The following is a 20,330-nucleotide window of genomic DNA, read 5'->3' on the forward strand; positions in this document are numbered from 1 at the left end:
ACAATGTGGGGTTTACTGTAGTACATTCCATGTATTGTCCCCATCACTTCCTCTGAGTTATCCAGGCAGGCTAGGGAGTTCAGCTAGTACATTTGGTCCATAGAGACTTGCTCCCTCTAACCCAGCCCACTCTGCAACTGGTAATATATGTCATGTAACTACATATTTACTGAAAAGTACATATTTTCTTAGGAAGTTGTATTGACCAACGTGGTCATGATTGATGAATATTTGCAGAAATAGTACCACAATTCCAATTTTCTTGACATAAAACTGAAAGATTTTCGCGAAAGTTTAGCTGTATGGTTCCATCATTCTGGGTCAAGATTGGCATTTCTGTGACAGTAAGGTATGGGAGTTTCTGAGAATGTGCCCTAGAAAAAGTGTCTGTACATCTGTTATTTACTGCCCGATAATAACCCTACCTCGCATGTACAGAAGTATCCCCCTGAGCCCAGATAGAACACGTAACAACACCCACTCCCAAATAACCCGCTCTGGCCTGGTTGAGACCCAATCACAGACTACAGGGTCAGTGTTTTGAAGTTTAGTTCAGTCAAGTTTGCCTCAGTCCGAACCCCATCTCCCTAGAGGTGTTTTCTGTTCCCTCCCTCTTCCTCCCCTTGTCTCTTGTGCATGCTCAACACAGCCTGGATCAGTTAGTTCAGAGGTTCTGAGGAGGCACTACACAGCTCTGGGATCCAGTTTGAAGTCAGTGTTCATTTAGCTACTGGTGAGATGGATAAGTGTGTGATGACACTCCCAGTCCTGCTGCTGTTCCTGGGCCTGGTTGTGATGTCCCGGTCCTGTCTGGAGCCAGCCTCTGCATACAGGTTCACTGGGGCTGTCTGTAGGCTGACCTACCCTGCAGCGGTGGTCTGTGAGTATCTTATTTATTCCTGTCTCCCTATGGTGTTCTCTCAAATGTTTTTCACTAGAACTGTTACTGTCAGGGTAGTTAACTGTTTTGTTAAGTATTGTCTTTAGTCTATATATAGATAAATTGTGTATTTTCTCTTCAGTAAATGAAAAGACGACCAAGGTCATCCAGGCTGCATTCCAGCATGCCAAATATCCAAGCATCAGCAACGAGAAGTCTATTATCTTTGTTGGAAAGGTGAAATATGGGCTTGCCAAGTGAGTGGACCCGACAGTCAGTGTACCTGCACCACATGCACACGCTTATGCTGTTCCTTTCATCCTCCTCCATTACCTCACATGCTCTCCTTTTATCCTGTATTCACTTACCATAGATCATGTATACGACACATGATTGGATGAATGCATAAGCACTCATTTTCAATCAATAACAGATTGAATGTCAACAATGTTGCCTTTGCTTTGTTGGTTTGCTCCTTTATTCTTACTAAAATTAACAACCAATAATAATGTCCTCTCCTGACCTTTGCCCTCTCAGTCTGGAGATCCATAACCTGTCGATTGGGCGGAGTGAGTTTGAGCTCATAGCAGGTGAAGGCATTGAGATTGCCATCTCCAACGTGTCTGCTGTTTTCAAGGGAACCATCCAGTATGGATATGGAAGCTGGCTGTGAGTCCTTCCATCAGTCATTGTGAACAGGGAGGATGAGAGGGATGGAAATAGTTTGTGATATGATTAGATATAACTTTCTAGATCTTACAGTTACGTATGTTGTGATTTATCCAAATGTCATGTTGGCTACTACTGAAGTTTTGTATGTTGACCTTGAATAGCTGCGTGGTCATGACACTGCCATGTGTAATCTGTTTTGCAGTGTCAATGTGGGACATTCAGTAGATTTTGAAATTGATTCGCACATTGATCTTGGCATTAACCCCAAACTCTGTAAGTACCTTTTTCTGCCCGTTGTTTTTGTGGTGTTCAGTGTTCACTCTTCCTTCTCATTCTTCCTAAGAGTTTACAGGAATCTTATCTTACATTTTTGTAATGTATTTCCTGCCAGTGATCATGTGCTTTCTCTGTCTCAGATTGTGGAAAGGGGAAAGTTGCTGCAGACACATCAGACTGCTACCTCACGTTCCACAAGCTGGATCTCCTGCTGCAGGGAGACAGGGAGTAAGTGGCACGTTCTGGAACCCAGATAGTTTTATACACATAGTGTAAAATGGTATATCTGTAATGTCCTCTTCCATCAAGGGAAGTAACTGCGACATGAAGGACAAACCCTGTGCTTTACATTCTGGTTTTAGGCCTGGCTGGCTCAAGAGGCTGTTCACAAACTTCATCACCTTCACTGTGAAGCTGGTTATTAAAAGCCAGGTGAGTGATGATTAGAGGTAAATATAGGAGAATAATGTACTGTTGGACCTAGGGTAGGCCGTCATTGTAAATAAGAATTTGTTCTTAACTGACTTGCCTAGTTAAATAAACCTGCAGCGTATCAAGGTATTGGACAGAGGCCTCAATGATGGCTCAACTCTGCCCTCTACTGTCTTGTTAATGCAACCCAGCAAAAACATTGTCACATCAGCTGCAACATAAAATGAAACAATGTCCCTGTTTTCGTCATCTTAGATCTGTAAGGAGATCAATAATGTGGCAAACATATTGGCTGACTTTATACAGGAGCAAGCAGGTATGGACACGTTTGGGGAGCCTGGGTAGATAACACACAAAGCCTATAGAGGTAACAAAACTTTCTCTTATGTAGAATATCTGTCAGTGACTATGTTTACATCTCCGTGTTGATTCCCACAGAGCAATTCCTTAGTAATGGTGACATCAGCATGGATATTGGAGTAACTTCTGCCCCTGTCATCACATCCAATTACATTGAATCATACCACAAGGTACTGTATATCCCTTTATTATCTAGCATCCACATTCATTGTACATGATGATGCACAATACCAATTGTTATTATATGTCTAATTTCTTCTGTCTTCCCATGATGTCCAGGGTCTGGCCAAATACAACAACGTGACAGCTGTCATCAATGAGTCTGTATTCGACCCCAGCCAACTGACAGAGGACCGCATGCTGTACTTCTGGATCTCTGATGAGGTCTTCAACCCCCTGATTACAGCTGCCCACCAAGATAGACGTTTTGTCCTCAACATCTCTGGCCTGGAGCTCACAGTAGGTGTCTACCAGACTAGTGGAAGTCATGTGGACTAGTGTCCAAGGCAGCATTTATCAGGAAAACAGTAATCAGGACTTTTGTTGGGGTTTGGTCCACGGTGTGTTACAATATGGTAGAGGCAGGGAAACTGACTGTAGCACTGTGACAGGCAATGAAATTCTTGTTCATTACAAGCTGAATTACTGTGTTTATTTTAATGTATGCCAGTTATTTAACATGGTCAATTTCATTTCAGGAACTGTTTAAGACAAATTTGTCTACCCCCATTCCAGAGTTCCTAAGCCAGGTAATGTGACAAACCCACTCAGGACAGTCCTCAGACAGACACAACATGCTTTTATCAGCTCCACAGACCATGCGACCTTTCTTGGCCTCTGCAATTTAGTGGTGTTTTGAGTTTCATTGTATTTCAAACCTCTTATATTGTGTACACAGGTAAGTCAGTGTTTCTATCTGTCTGTGCCTGTATGAAACCTGTCTCTCTGTATCCCTTTGTCAGCTTCTGTCCTCTGAGGAGCCAGTGCTGAGGGTGTGGAGTGTGTCAGTGCCTCACCTGTGGACAACCCCAATGGGCACCTCTGTCAGAGCTGTGGCTGCAGCGGAGCTGACCAGCGGAGCTGAGGACATCCCAGGACTTTACTTTGAGATGGTCAGCCAAACAAACACTTGTTTTAATGTTTTAAATGATAACCTAGCATCAGACAGTAATGTGTCCAAGAAGAGTAGCTGAATGTTTATTTTTCTTTGTCTAGGAGGTGGAGGTTGTTGTGACTGCTTCCTACGCCAAGAAGAAACTGATCCTAATCGCTACAACATCACAGTGAGTCCATTTACGCGCCTATACTGTAGTGAACATGTTCATACACATGTATATGAACTGCATATGTGAGTAAAGGCATCACATGAAGACCATGCTTTTAATTGTTCTTGTGATACTGACTCCACTGTGCCTCTATAAGGGATACAGACTGTAATGGTTTAGTAAAACCCTTTCTGATTGCATGGCAGTTTACTAACAAGTATACGGAACAAAAATATAAACGCAACATGTAAAGTGCTGGTCCCATGTTTCCTGAGCTGAAATAAAAGATCCCAGAAATGTTCGATATGCACAAAAAGCTTATTTCTCTCAAATTTTGGCTACAAATTTGTTTACATCCCTGCTATTTCTCCTTTGCCAAAATAATCCATCCACATGACAGATGTGGCGTATCAAGAAGCTGATTAAACAGCATGATCATTACACATGTGCACCTAGTGCTGGGGACAATAAATGGCCACTCTAAAATGTCCAGTTTTGTCACAATGCCTCAGATATCTCAAGTTTTGAGCAAGCATGCAATTGGCATGCTGAATGCAGGAATGACCATCAGAGCTGTTGCCAGAGAATTTAATGTCCATTTCTCTACCATAAGCCGCCTTCAACGCCGGCCTCACAAATGCTGACCACATGTAATCACGCCAGCCCAGAACCTCCACATCTGGCTTCTTCACCTGAGGGATGGTCTGAATCCAGCCACCCGAACAGCTGATGAAACTGGGTTGGCACAACTGAAGAATTTCTGCACAAACTGTCAGCAACCGTCTCAGGGAAGCTCATCTGCATGCTCAAATCAAATCTCTAATCAAATTTTATTGGTCACATACACATATTTACCAGATGATATTGCGGGTGTAGCGAAATACTTTTGTTCCTAGCTTCAACAGTGCAGTAATATCTAACAATTCACAACAATACACCCAAATCTAAAAGTAAAATAATGGAATTAAGAAATATACAGTACCAGTCAAAAGTTTGTCCACACCTACTCATTCAAGGGTTTTTCTTTGTTTTTACTATTTTCTACATAGTAGAATAATAGTGATGACATCAAAACTATGAAATAACACATGGAATCATGTAATAACCAAAAATGTGTTAAACACAGATTCTTCAAAGTAGCCACCCTTGCCTTGATGACAGCTTTACACACTCTTGGCATTCTCTCAACCAGCTTCATGAGGTAGTCACCTGGAATGCATTTCAATTAACAGTTAAACAGTTCCTTCTTAATGCGTAAGAGCCAATCAGTTGTGTTGTGACAAGATAGGGGTGGTATACAGAAGATAGCCCTATTTGGTAAAATACCAAGTCCATATTATGGCAAGAATAGCTCAAATAAGCAAAGAGAAATGACAGTCCATCATTTAAGACATGAAGGTCAGTCAATCTGGAATTATTTTATTTTTTTACCCCTTTTTTTGTGGTGTCTAATTGGTAGTGACAGTCTTGTCCCATCGCTACAACTCCCGTACGGACTCGGGAGAGGCGAAGGTCGAGAGCCGTGTGTCCTCAGAAACACGACCAGGCCAAGCCGCACTGCTTCTTGACACACTGCCCATTTAACCCCGAAAGCCAGCCGCAGCAATGTGTCGGAGGAAACACAGTACACCTGGCAACCGTGTTAGCGTTGTTGCGCCCGGCACCGCACAGGAGTCGCTAGAGCGAGATGGGACAAGGACATCCCGGCCGGCCAAACCCTCCCCTAGCCAGGACGACGCTGTGCCAATTATGTGCCGCCTCATGGGTCTCCCGGTCGGCTGCGACACAGCCTGGAATCAAACCAGGATCTATAGTGACACAGCTAGCACTGCGATGCAGTGCCTTAGACTGCCGTGCCGCTCCGGAGGCCATGTGTCTGAACTTTTGACTGGTACTGTATAAATATTAGGACGAGCAATGTCGGAGTGGCATTGACTAAAATAGAGTATATTAGAATACAGTATATACATATGAAATGAGTAAAGCAGTATGTAAACATTATTAAAGTGACTAGTGTTACATTATTAAAGTGAGCAGTGATTCCATGTCTATGTATATAGGGTAGCAGCATCTAAGGTGCAGGGTTGAATAACCAAGTGGTAGCCATCTAGTGATGGCTATTTTTAAAGTCTGATGGCCTTGAGATAGAAGCTGTGCTCGCAACACTGGCTGCAGTAACCCATGGGGAGGGCGTCACACTCGGACAATCAGAGCGGGGGCATGTTATTGTGGCCCTGGTGGCACAAAATAATCAAAGGTCTGACTGCACAGAGATGCTTGGGGAAATGGTCACAACAGGGACCAGTGTGTGTGTGTTTCAGGGGAATGGGATGGATCTCCATCACCTAGGACTTGACACTGGTTAAGTCTTGCATGCTTTCTCAAACAGCTGTAACTGTATATGCATTCGTAAATCAGGTCCTTTCTTGAGTTGGGCTCTGGAATGTAACAACCACTGAGCATCTGAGCTTATGGTTGATTGTGGGGGAACGGGGTTGAGTGTATAAGAGTGTGTGTTTGTGTGTGTATATACACCACATCTGTTGCAAGGGGGTAAGGATGTTAGGGACAATATTGGAGGAATCACAAATCTTTGCTAAAATAATAATTGCTTGACAAAAATGTAATGCAATTTTGCATTTTGCAAATGTAATGCATTTTTGCACAACCCTTTGCATGAACTGTCAACATTATTATGCATATTAATTGTTAATGATGGAAATTAAGATACGCAAGATATTTGAATATACACTGCTCAAAAAAATAAAGGGAACACTTAAACAACACAATGTAACTCCAAGTCAATCACACTTCTATGAAATCAAACTGTCCACTTAGGAAGCAACACTGATTGACAATAAATTTCACATGCTGTTGTGCAAATGGAATAGACAAAAGGTGGAAATTATAGGCAATTAGCAAGACACCCCCAAAAAGGAGTGATTCTGCAGGTGGTGACCACAGACCACTTCTCAGTTCCTATGCTTCCTGGCTGATGTTTTGGTCACTTTTGAATGCTGGCGGTGCTCTCACTCTAGTGGTAGCATGAGACGGAGTCTACAAGCCACACAAGTGGCTCAGGTAGTGCAGTTCATCCAGGATGGCACATCAATGCGAGCTGTGGCAAAAAGGTTTGCTGTATCTGTCAGCGTAGTGTCCAGAGCATGGAGGCGCTACCAGGAGACAGGCCAGTACATCAGGAGACGTGGAGGAGGCCGTAGGAGGGCAACAACCCAGCAGCAGGACCGCTACCTCCGCCTTTGTGCAAGGAGGTGCACTGCCAGAGCCCTGCAAAATGACCTCCAGCAGGCCACAAATGTGCATGTGTCAGCATATGGTCTCACAAGGGGTCTGAGGATCTCATCTCGGTACCTAATGGCAGTCAGGCTACCTCTGGCGAGCACATGGAGGGCTGTGCGGCCCCACAAAGAAATGCCACCCCACACCATGACTGACCCACCGCCAAACCGGTCATGCTGGAGGATGTTGCAGGCAGCAGAACGTTCTCCACGGCGTCTCCAGACTCTGTCACGTCTGTCACATGTGCTCATGTGCTCAGTGTGAACCTGCTTTCATCTGTGAAGAGCACAGGGCGCCAGTGGCGAATTTGCCAATCTTGGTGTTCTCTGGCAAATGCCAAATGTCCTGCACGGTGTTGGGCTGTAAGCACAACCCCCACCTGTGGACGTCGGGCCCTCATACCACCCTCATGGAGTCTGTTTCTGACCGTTTGAGCAGACACATGCACATTTGTGGCCTGCTGGAGGTCATTTTGCAGGGCGCTGGCAGTGCACCTCCTTGCACAAAGGCGGAGGTAGCGGTCCTGCTGCTGGGTTGTTGCCCTCCTACGGCCTCCTCCACGTCTCCTGATGTACTGGCCTGTCTCCTGGTAGCGCCTGCATGCTCTGGACACTACGCTGACAGACACAGCAAACCTTTTTGCCACAGCTCGCATTGATGTGCCATCCTGGATGAACTGCACTACCTGAGCCACTTGTGTGGCTTGTAGACTCCGTCTCATGCTACCACTAGAGTGAGAGCACCGCCAGCATTCAAAAGTGACCAAAACATCAGCCAGGAAGCATAGGAACTGAGAAGTGGTCTGTGGTCACCACCTGCAGAATCACTCCTGTTTTGGGGGGTGTCTTGCTAATTGCCTATAATTTCCACCTTTTGTCTATTCCATTTGCACAACAGCATGTGAAATTTATTGTCAATCAGTGTTGCTTCCTAAGTGGACAGTTTGATTTCACAGAAGTGTGATTGACTTAGAGTTACATTGTGTTGTTTAAGTGTTCCCTTTATTTTTTTGAGCAGTGTATTATAATAATAAAGCAAACTGGATGGAATATGGGGAAAAATGCACCAAATTATTTTTAAATCTTCAACATAGAAATGCTACCAAAAATAATTTACTGGACCTTGTTACAAGTGACAGAGTCACCCATGATTCACCAAATGATATTTTGAAAGTGGAAGCGGAGTAGGCCTACTTTAAGGATATGTTTTAGTATCAGTCTCCTCCATCTCCTCTAACCAAAGCTAATTGTATAGATTTTTTTTAAATATATATTTTTTTAAATTAACAGCCGAGTCTTTCTGACTCATGTGAAGGTGAAATTACAGAGGAGGAACTTCTTGATGCAATTAAAGCCTTTAAGTCCGGGAAACTCCAGGGCTGGATGGCATACCAGTGGAAGTTTACCAAACTGTTTTTATATACTCAGAGGACCATTATTAGCATGTTTTAACCACTCCTATATAAATGGTAGATTATCAGACACTCAACAAGAAGGTCTGATATCATTATTACTGAAAGTAATACAAGTGTACAAGTGGGAAATACAAAGATGCAGTCCATTGAAACAATTTGGAGGCCCCTTACAATTCAGTGTTGTGATGCAACAATTCTAGCAAAATGTTTATTTTTATTTTTTATTTCACCTTTATTTAACCAGGTAAGCTAGTTGAGAACAAGTTTTCATTTACAATTTGCCACCTGGCCAAGATAAAGCAAAGCGGTGCGACAGAAACAACAACACAGAGTTACATGGAATAAACAAGCGTACAGTCAATAACACAATAGGAAAAAAAGCAAGTCTATATACAGTGTGTGCAAATGGCATGAGGAGGTATGGCAATAAATAGGCCATAGTAGCAAAGTAATTACAATTTAGCAGATTAACACTGGAGTGATAGATGAGCAGATGATGATGAGCAGATGATGGTGTGTAAGTAGTGATACTGGTGTGCAAAAGAGCAGAAAAGTAAATAAAAACAATATGGGGATGAGGTAGGTAGATTGGGTGGGCTATTTACAGATGGACTATGTACAGCTGCAGCGATCGGTTAGCTGCTCAGATAGCTGATGTTTAAAGTTAGTGAGGGAAATGTAAGTCTCCAGCTTCAGCGATTTTTGCAATAAGTTCCAGTCACTGGCAGCAGAGAACTGGAAGGAAAGGCAGCCAAATGGGGTGTTGGCTTTGGGAATGACCAGTGAGATATACCTGCTGGAGCGCGTGCTACGGGCGGGTGTTGTTATCGTGACCAGTGAGCTGAGATAAGGCGGAGCTTTACCTAGCATAGACTTGTAGATGACCTGGAGCCAGTCGGTCTGGCGACGAATATGTAGCGAGGGCCAGCCGACTAGAGCATACAGGTCGCAGTGGCGGGTGGTATAAGGTGATTTGGTAACGGATGGCACTGTGATAGACTGCATCCAGTTTGCTGAGTAGAGTATTGGAAGCTATTTTGTAGATGACATCGCCGAAGTCGAGGATCGGTAGGATAGTCAGTTTTACGAGGGTAAGTTTGGCAGCGTGAGTGAAGTAGGCTTTGTTGCGAAATAGAAAGCCGATTCTAGATTTGATTTTGGATTGGAGAGGTTTGATATGAATCTGGAAGGAGAGTTTACAGTCTAGCCAGACACCTAGGTATTTGTAGTTGACCACCTATTCTAAGTCAGAACCGTCTAGAGTAGTGATGCTAGTCGGGCGAGCGGGTGCGGGCAGGGAACGGTTGAAAAGCATGCATTTGGTTTTGCTAGCGTTTAAGAGCAGTTGGAGGCCACGGAAGGAGTATTGTATGGCATTGAAGCTCGTTTGGAGGTTAGTTAACACAATGTCCAAAGAAGGGCCAGATGTATACAGAATGGTGTCGTCTGCGTAGAGATGGATCAGGGAATCACCCGCAGCAAGAGCGACATTGTTGATATATACAGAGAAAAGAGTCGGCCCGAGAATTGAACCCTGTGGTACCCCAATAGAGACTGTCAGAGGTCCAGACAACAGGCCCTCCGATTTTACACACTGAACTCTATCTGCGAAGTAGTTGGTGAACCAGGCGAGGCAGTCATTTGAGAAACCAAGGCTATTGAGTCTGCCAATAAGAATACGGTGATTGACAGAGTCGAAAGCCTTGGCCAGGTTGATGAAGACGGCTGCACAGTACTGTCTTTTATCGATGACGGTTATGATATCGTTTAGTACCTTGAGCGTGGCTGAGGTGCACCCGTGACCAGCTCGGAAACCGGATTGCACAGCGGAGAAGGTAGGGGGGGATTCGAAATGGTCAGTGATCTGTTTATTAACTTCGCTTTCAAAGACTTTGGAAAGGCAGGGCAGGATGGATATAGGTCTGTAACAGTTTGGGTCTAGAGTGTCACCCCCTTTGAAGAGGGGGATGACCGCGGCAGCTTTCCAATCTTTAGGGATCTCGGACGAAATGAAAGAGAGGTTGAACAGACTGGTAATAGGGGATGCAACAATGGCGGCGGACAATCTTTGAAAGAGAGGGTCCAATGTACAGCGTATAGAATTTAAAAGGTATCGTCGGACATTATTAATTCTAATCAGACAGGCTTTTTACATGGATGAAACATTGGAGATAATATAAGGCAAGTACTTGAAACAATAGAACACTATGAAAAATCTGGGAAACCAGGCCTGCTTTCATAGCTGACTTTGAAAAGGCTTTTGATAAAGTATGACTGAAGTTTATACATACATGCCTGGAACATACAATTTTGGAGAATCTCTTATAAAATGGGATAAAATTATGTTTATTAACCCTAGGTGTAAAATAGTAAATAATGGCTACTTCTCAGAAAGATGTAAAATGTCAAGAGGAGTAAAACAAGGTTGTCCGCTATTGGCATATCTATGTATTATGGCCATCAAAATGGTAGCTATTAAAATCAGATCCAACAATAATATCAAGGGATTAGAAATACAGGGCTTAAAAACAAAGGTGTCATTGTACGCTGATGATTCATGTTTTCTTTTAAATCCACAACTTGGATCCCTCCACAGCCTCATAGAGGATCTAGATAATTAGATAAGGATCTAGATAACTAGATAACCAAATTATCATAAATGTACTATATCATGTATTTGATCACAAAAAAAAAAAACTTTTACATTACTGTGTAGTTTACCAATAAAATGGTCTGATGGTGATGTAGATATACTTGGTATACATATCCCGAAATAAATACATGATCTCACTCCAATACATTTTTATAGAAAGTTAGCAAAAATAGATAAGATCTTGCTGCCATGGAAAGGTAAATACATTTCTATTTGTGGAAAAATCACCATTATTAACTCTTTAGTAATATCCCAGTTTACCTATTTGCTTATGGTCTTACTTACACCTAGAGAACAGTTTTTTTTAAATTATATGAGAAAAACATATTCAAGTTTATTTGGAATGGCAAGCCAGACAAAATTAAGTGGGCCTATTTATATAATGAATATGAATTCGTATGAATTATTCAATTAATTATTAAATATTAATGCATTATACCTCTCACTAAAGGCTTCAGTCATACAAAAGTTATACTTAAATCCGAACTGGTTCTCTAGCAAATTAGTAAGAATGTCTCACCCTATGTTCAAGAAAGTCCTTTTTCCCCTTAATTCAGATTACAACCTCTCACTTTCAGTTATTTGAAAAGGAAATCCTCTCCCAATTATCGCTGTTTTCAAAACAAGCCAAAGTTTGTTGCAATTTAAATTTAATCCACCAGAAAAGACAACAAATAATACAACAAATATTATGGTTAAACTCAAATATACTAATTGATAAAAAAAAAACAGTATGTTTAAAAAAAAATGTTTTAAAAAGGTCTAATCTTCGTAAATTATATTATAAATATGACTGGTGTCACACATGCATCTTACAAAAACATATGGAAATGTATGCTCTATCCAAAATTACAACCAACTAATTGCAGCATTATCGCAAAAATGGAAGAGGGAAAAAGTAAGGAACTTGTCTGTCGGCTCTGCATTAAAGACCATCATTGGTTAAAGAAAATTGTGATAAATAAAAAAGTATATCAGTTTCATTTAAGGACCAAAAAATGGACAGCCGTGCCACATAGATTGCAAATAGTTGAAAAGAGATTTTCGATGTTTCTGATCAATTAGCCTTAGCTAACACAACGTGCCATTGGAACACAGGAGTGATGGTTGCTGATAAGGGCCTCTGTACGCCTATGTAGATATTCCATTACAAATCAGTCGTTTACAACATTAACAATATCTACACTGTATTTCTGATCAATTTGATGTTATTTTAATGGACAAAAAATTTGCTTTTCTTTCAAAAACAAGGACATTTCTAAGTGACCCCAACATTTGAACGGTAGTGTATATATATATATTTGAAAAAATATATATGGAGGATTAGAAGTGATGCAGACAATTACATTGATGGAAGCTACAATCTATCTGCAATATTAAAGCTGATCTGCCCCCTGAAAAAAAAGTTTTTCTCTCGGTCTGATGCACCTGTACTGACCTCGCCTTCTGGATGATAACGGGGTGAACAGGCCGTGGCTCGGGTGGTTGATGTCCTTGATTATCTTTTTGTCCTTCCTGTGACATTGGGTGCTGTAGGTGTCCTGAAGGGCAGGCGGTGTGCCCCCGGTGATGCGTTGGGCAGACCGCACCACCCTCTGGAGGTTGCCGTACCAGGCGGTGATATGGCCCGACTGGATGCTCTCAATTGTGCATCTGTAAAGTTTTAGGGGCCAAGACAAATTTCTTCAGCCTCCTGAGGTTGAAAAGGCACTGTTGCACCTTCTTCACCACGCTGTCTGTGTGGGTGGACCTTTTCAAATCATCAGTGATGTGTACACCGAGGAACTTGAAGCTTTCCACCTTCTCCATGGCGGTCCCATCAATGTGGGATGGGACCGTGCTAGGGGCGTGCTCTCTCAGCTTTTTCCTGAAGTCCACGATCAGCTCCTTCGTTATGTTGATGTTGAGGGAGAGGTTATTTTCCTGGCACCACTCCGCCATGGCCCACACCTCCTCCCTGTGGGCTGTCTCGTCTGATAGAAGATTTACATATTTACCTGATTTGTTGGATAATTAACAATTACTTAACAAACAGTAAGTGTCCACTCTAGCTTCCTGCAGCTAGTCTGGGTGTCGAGGACATTGTTTTACTGGAGATAGCTTGAAGCTGACAATTGATGGATGTCTCTGTGATAAAAAAATCAAACAGCCACATTCCATTTTATGGTTAGTGGTGCATGTGAGACATATGTCTCCGGTCTGATTGAGCCTGCATTCCATGGACAAGATATGGTGTATGTTTAGCTGGGATAGAGAGGAGTAGAACAAAGGCCCCAATGGTCCTTAGACATCCCGGCATCTGGGAAATTAGGCCAGGGGTTAAGATAACGCCAGGGGCAGATAAAGGCAGGATGAGCCCAAAGTGGCTTGTGGTGCCCCCCAATCTATATGGGAGTGGTGGAACCAAACATTCTGGGTATTAGCTATATGAACTGTGCATTGTCTGTATGATTCAGGCTATCAGCCTAGCAGTCAGAACAAGACTGTTGGGCTGATGGTTTCATTATTGCAATAATTCATTGATATTAAAAAATATGATTGTTTGATGAAATAACCAAGTCTCTCTCAGTACTGAATTTCCACGACACACGTCATTGTTGGTAATCAGGCTTACTATGGTTGTGTCGTCTGCAAACTTGATGACTGAGTGGGAGGCGTGTGGCCACGCAGTCATGGGTGAACAAGGAGTACAGGAGGGGGCTGAGCACGTACCCTTGTGGGGCCCCTGTGTAGAGGATCAGGGAAGTGGAGGTGTTGTTTCCTACCTTCACCACCTATGGGCGGCCCGTCAGGAAGTCCAGGACCCAGTTGCATAGAGCGGGGTTCAGACACAGGGCCTCGAGCATTATGATGAGCTTGAAGTTTACTATGGTGTTGAAGGCTGAGCTCTTGTCAACGAACAGCATTTTTACATAGGTATTCCTCTTGTGCAGATGGGATAAGGCAGTGTGCAGTGCAATGGCGATTGCAGTATCTGTGGATCTATTGAGCGGCAAGCAAATTGAAGTGGGTCTAGGGTGTCAGGTAAGGTAGAGGTGATATGATCCTTAACTAGCCTCTCAAAGCACTTCATGATGACAGAAGTGAGTGCTACGGGGCAAAAGTAATTTAGTTTAGTTACCTTTGGTTTCTTAGGTACTCACCAGGGTCTTGACCTGCCTGCAGTTTGGTGTCATAACTGATTTCAGTGGGGAAATAATCACCTTCAACGGCCACTGGCACGCTGGAGAAGTGTGCTCTTCATTAATCCCGGTTTCAACTGTCCCGGGCAGATGGCAGACAGCGTGCATGGCGTTGTGTGGGCGAGTGGTTTGCTGATGTCATCGTTGTGAAAAGAGTGCCCCATGGTGGGGTTATGGTATAGGCAGGCATAAGCTACGGACAATGAACACAAGTGCATTTTATCGATGGCAATTTGAATGCACAGAGATACTGTGACGAGATCCTGAGGCCGATTGTCGTGCCATTCATCAGCCACCATCACCTCATGTTTCTGCATGATAATCCATGGCCTCATGTCACAAGGATCTGTACACGATTCCTGGAGGCTAAAAATGTCCCAGTTCTTCCATGGCCTGCATAATCATCAAACATGTCACCCATTGAGCATGTTTGGGATGCTCTGGAACGACTTGTATGACAGCGTGTTCCAGTTCCCACCAATATCCAGCAACTTCACACAGCCATTGAAGAGGAGTGGGACAACATTCTACAATCAAGAGCCGGATCAACTCTATGCGAAGGAGATGTGTCGAGCTGCATGAGGCAAATGGGGATCACACCGGATACTGACTGGTTTTCCGATCCACGCCCCTCATTTTTTTTTTAAGTTACCTGTGACCAACAGATGCATATCTGTATTCCCAGTCATGTGCCTAATTTATTTATTTCAATTTACTGATTTCCTTATATGAACTGTAACTTGGTAAAATCTTAGAAACTGTTGCATGTTGAGTTTAACATTTTTGTTCAGTGTACCTCACACTGCTGCCTATGTCTGTGCAAGTAAAGAAACAACACTTATGTGACTTTGCTTCTTCCCACAAAAGAATTTCCATAATGAAGGATTCACTGTCCACAGACACACTGCAGGTGAGAATTAAATAGGCATACTGAATCCCAATCTAAGTGACCAGTAGCGGTGGTACATTGCTTTATTTCTCATTTCCTTATGCTCTCCAGATGGTTGAAGCCCACATTGAATATTTGAAAGAGGCAGTGGAGAAAATAGGTGTCCCAAACGTCATATCCGGTGAGTACTGTTTCATCCTCTCATGCTTAGTTAATTGTGATATACAGTGCATATGGAAAGTATACAGACCCACATTTTGTTACATTACAGCCTTATTCTAAAATTAAAAAACATTCTCATCAAACTTCAGTTACAGTTTACACACACCTTAGCCAAATACATTTAAACTCAGTTTTTCACAATTCCTGACATTTAATCAGAGTAAGAATTCCTTGTCTTAGGTCAGTTAGGATCACCACTTTATTTTAAGAATGTGAAATGTCAGAATAATAGTAGAGAGAATGATTTATTTCAGCTTTTATTTCTTTCATCACATTCCCAGTGGGTCAGAAGTTTACATACACTCAATTAGTATTTTGTAGCATTGAATATAAATTGTTTAACTTGGGTCAAACGTTTCAGGCAGCCTTCCACAAGCTTCCCACAATAAGTTGGGTGAATTTTGGCCCATTCCTCCTGACAGAGCTGGTGTAAATGAGTCAGGTTTGTAGGCCTCCTTACTCGCACACGCTTTTTCAGTTCTGCCTACAAATTTTCTATAGGATTGAGGTCAGGGCTTTGTGATGGCCACTCCAATACCTTGACTTTGTTGTCCTTAAGCCATTTTGCCACAACTTTGGAAGTAAGCTTGGGGTCATTGTCCAGTTGGAAAACCCATTTATGACCAAGCTTTAATTTCCTGACTGATGTCTTGCGATGTTGCTTCAATATATCCACATAATTTTTGTCCCTCATGATGCCATCTATTTTGTGAAGTGCACCAGTCCCTCCTGCAGCAAAACACCCCCACAACATGATGCTGCCACCCCCGTGCTTCACGGTTGGGATGGTGTTCTTCGGCTTGCAAGCCTCCCCCTTTTTCCTCCAAACATAACGATGGTCATTATGGCCAAATAGTTCTATTTTTGTTTCACCAGACCAGAGAACATTTCTCCAAAATGTATGATCTTTGTCCCCATGTGCAGTTGCAAACCGTAGTCTGGCTTTTTTTGGCGGTTTTGGAGCAGTGGCTTCTTCCTTGCTGAGCAGCCTTTCAGGTTATGTCGATATAGGACTCGTTTTACTGTGGATTTACATAATTTTGTACCTGTTTCCTCCAGCATCTTCACAAGGTCCTTTGCTGTTGTTCTGGGATTGATTTGCACTTTTCGCACCAAAGTACGTTCATCTCTAGGAGACAGAGAACTGAGCGGTATGACTCCTTTCTGAGCGGTATGACTGCTGAGTGGTCCCATGGTGTTTATACTACGTACTATTGTTTGTACAGATGAACGTGGTACCGTCAGGTGTTTGGAAACTGCTCCCAAGGATGAACCAGACTTGTGGAGGTCTACACATTTTTGTTTTGAGGTCTTGGCTGATTTCTTTTGATTTTCCCATGATGCCAAGCAAAGAGACACTGAGTTTGAAGGTAGGCCTTGAAATACATCCACAGGTACACCTCCAATTGACTCAAATAATGTCAATTAGCCTATCAGAAGCTTCTAAAGCCATGACATCATTTTCTGGAATTTTCCAAGCTGTTTAAAGCCACAGTCAACTTAGTGTATGTACATTTCTGACCCACTGGAATTGTGATAGTGAATTATAAGTTAAATAATCTGTCTGTAAACTTTTGTTGGAAAAATTACTTGTCATGCAAAACTATTGTTTGTTAACAAGAAATTTGTGGAGTGGTTGAAAAACTAGTGTTAATGACTTCCGACTTCAACTGTACATACAATACCAATAAAGACAAAGCAAAAACTGTTTTTTTGAAATATTACATTTACATAAGTACTTAGACCCTTTACTCAGTACTTTGTAGAAGCACCTTTGGCAGCGATTACAGCCTCGAGTCTTCTTGGGTATGACGCTACAAGCTTGGCACACCTGTATTTGGGGAGTTTCCCCCATTCTTCTCTACAGATCCTCTCAAGCACTGTCAAGTTGGATGGGGAGCGTTGCTGCACAGCTATTTCCAGGTCTCTCCAGAGATGTTCGATCGGGTTCAAGTCCGGGGTCTGGCTGGGCCACTCAAGGACATTCAGAGACTTTTCCTGATGCCACTCCTGCATTGTCTTGGCTGTGTGTTTACATTTACATTTTAGTCATTTAGCAGACGCTCTTATCCAGAGCGACTTACAGTAGAGTGCATACATTTTATTACATTTTACATACTGAGACAAGGATATCCCTACTGGCCAAACCCTCCCTAACCCGGACGACGCTATGCCAATTGTGCGTCGCCCCACGGACCTCCCGGTTGCGGCCGGCTGCGACAGAGCCTGGGCGTGAACCCAGAGACTCTGGTGGCGCAGCTAGCACTGCGATGCAGTGCCCTAGACCACTGCGCCACCCGGGAGGCCGCAGGGTGGGGTCATTGTTTAGGGTCATTATCCTGTTGGAAGGTGAGCCTTCACCCCAGTCTGAGGTCATGAGCTCTCTGGAGCAGGTTTTCATCAAGGATCTCTCTGTACTATGCGCCATTCATCTTTCACTCGATCTTGATGAGACTCCAAGTCCCTGCTGCTGAAGAAATCCTCACGGCATGCTGCCATGCTTCACCATGAGGATGATGCCAGTTTTCCTCCAAACATGACGATTGGCGTTCAATCTTGGTTACATCAGACCAGAGAATGTTGTTTCTTGTGATCTGAGAGTCCTTTTGGCAAACTCCAAGCGGGCTGTCATGTGCCTTTTACTGAGGAGTGGTTTCCGTCTGGCCACTCTACCATAAAGGCCTGATTGGTGGAGTGCTACAGAGATGGTTGTCCTTCTGGATGGTTCTCCCATCTCCACAGAGGAACTCTGGAGCTCTGTCAGAGTGACCATTGGGTTCTTAGTCACCTCCCTGACCAAGGCCCTTCTCCCCCGATTGCTCATTTTGGCCGGGCGGCCAACTCTAGGAAGAGTCTTGGTGGTTCCAAACTTCTTCCATTTAAGAATGATGGAGGCCACAGTGTTCTTGGGGACCTTCAATGCTGTTTGGAACCCTTCCCCAGATCTGTGTCTCGACACAATCCTGTCTCGGAGCTCTACGGACAATTCCTTCTACCTCATGGCTTTTTTTTTCTCTGACATGCAATGTCAACTGTGGGACCTTATATAGACAGGTGTGCGGCTTTCCCAATCGTGTCCAATCAATTGAATTTACCACAGGTGGACTCCAATCAAGTTGTAGAAACATCTCAAGGATGATCAATGGAAACAGGATGCACCTGAGCTCAATTTCGAGTCTCATAGCAAAGGGTCTGAATACTTGTGTAAGTAAGGTATTTCTGTTTTTAACTTTTTATACATTTGCAAACATTTCTAGAAACCTGTTTTCACTCTGTCATTATGGGGTATTGTGTGTAGATTGATGAGGATAAAAATAAAAAAAAAATTTAGAATAAGGCTGTAACGTAACAAAATGTGGAAAAAGTCAAGGGGTCTGAATACTTTCCGAATGCACTGTAAGTGTGTTGTTGTGAACAATATGTTCCTCTTTTGACCCTGTTGTCTTAGAACTAGAACCAAGTTTAACTGCACTACTGGACAAACAGGGAGCAAATCTGTTTGATCTCATCGAACCCCAGGTTGTTTCTCAGGATGTGAGTACTCATACATACACCTTCACTTCATTCTTACTCATCATAAAATGGTTAAATAAATATTAAATATAATAAATATTATACAGAACTGATACTATTCATTGTCATCTGTCTTTCTGTCTGTAGGGTTTTGTGATTATCCAGACAGACTTTGCCTTTCCTCATCATCTGCTTGTGGAATTTCTCAAGAAGAATCTGGAGTGATTCTAATATTGAGATGGTGGGAGTGGTCACAGTCGCTCCCTGTCCCTGTGCATCAAATCACATACAGTAGGCTACAGTATACTGAGGTCTAATGCAATGTTTTGAATGACTGTATTAGTGGAAGTGTTGATAAACGTACACTTGGGAATACAATTACTAGTTTTATTTTCACATTAAACAGGAACAGGTGCAAACACATAGCAAATCGGGCACTCTATATGTGTGAAAAGCTTTTTGAAAAGGTCTTTGTACACTCATTATGAACATCTGTATTGACATGGTTGATTCTGTCTCTTAACCTTGTCACTAAAGCTGAATTAGATATTCAACTTGGCTCAATTAGAAACATGATTTGTATTTGCATACTGTAAGTAAAGGGTTAAATGTGACCATGGCAGTAGGGTATTTCCGCTCGTGTCTTGTGATTGGATTGGTTAATTTAATATTCCATGGTTCAGGTGGCACAGAGCAGGTAGAACCAGTTCCTCTGCCAACTGCCCTGATGTACCAGGTGTTCCTCTGCCCTCTGGGAAGATAGCCATTGATCGATAGAAGATGGCTTCAGAATGGAAACAATACCAACTTGTTTGGTCTCTGAAGTGTCCCACTGAAATGTGCATTTTTTTAAATAAAATAATATACGGTTGATGGTAGTCTCCTTTTTAATTCACACACTTGTTCTATAAAGTAAAGTAATAGAGGAGATACAGTGGGAAGAACAAGTATTTGATACACTGCCAATTTTGCAGGTTTTCCTACTTAATTGTTATCATAGGTACACTTCAACTGTGAGAGACGGAATCTAAAACAAAAATCCAGAAAATCACATTGTATGATTTTTAAGTATGACATAAGTATTTGATACATCAGAAAAGCAGAACTTAATATTTGGTACAGAAATCTTTGTTTGCAATTACAGAGATCAAATGTTTCCTGTAGTTCTTGACCAGGTTTGCACACACTGCAGCAGGGATGTTGGCCCACTCCTCCATACAGACCTTCTCCAGATCCTTCAGGTTTCGGGGCTGTCGCTGGGCAATACGGACT

The 20,330-nt window shown here is 42.7% G+C and overlaps 1 protein-coding gene across 1 annotated transcript; it reads left to right on the plus strand.

Moving 5' to 3' along the window:
* The first annotated feature begins 600 nt into the window (after positions 1-600).
* cetp (cholesteryl ester transfer protein, plasma) lies at positions 601-19,929 on the plus strand. Its single transcript, XM_055934287.1, has 16 exons — positions 601-880; positions 1,023-1,137; positions 1,418-1,549; positions 1,755-1,825; positions 1,969-2,056; positions 2,191-2,260; positions 2,516-2,576; positions 2,699-2,790; positions 2,900-3,079; positions 3,319-3,369; positions 3,583-3,732; positions 3,836-3,903; positions 15,302-15,344; positions 15,435-15,504; positions 18,994-19,079; positions 19,206-19,929. Exons 1-16 carry the CDS (start codon positions 739-741, stop codon positions 19,281-19,283), a joined length of 1,497 nt encoding a protein of 498 aa, XP_055790262.1. The 5' UTR covers positions 601-738; the 3' UTR covers positions 19,284-19,929.
* The last annotated feature ends 401 nt before the right edge of the window (positions 19,930-20,330 follow it).

Source organism: Salvelinus fontinalis, chromosome 9 (assembly GCF_029448725.1).
Source record: "Salvelinus fontinalis isolate EN_2023a chromosome 9, ASM2944872v1, whole genome shotgun sequence".
Taxonomy (NCBI): Eukaryota; Metazoa; Chordata; class Actinopteri; order Salmoniformes; family Salmonidae; genus Salvelinus; species Salvelinus fontinalis.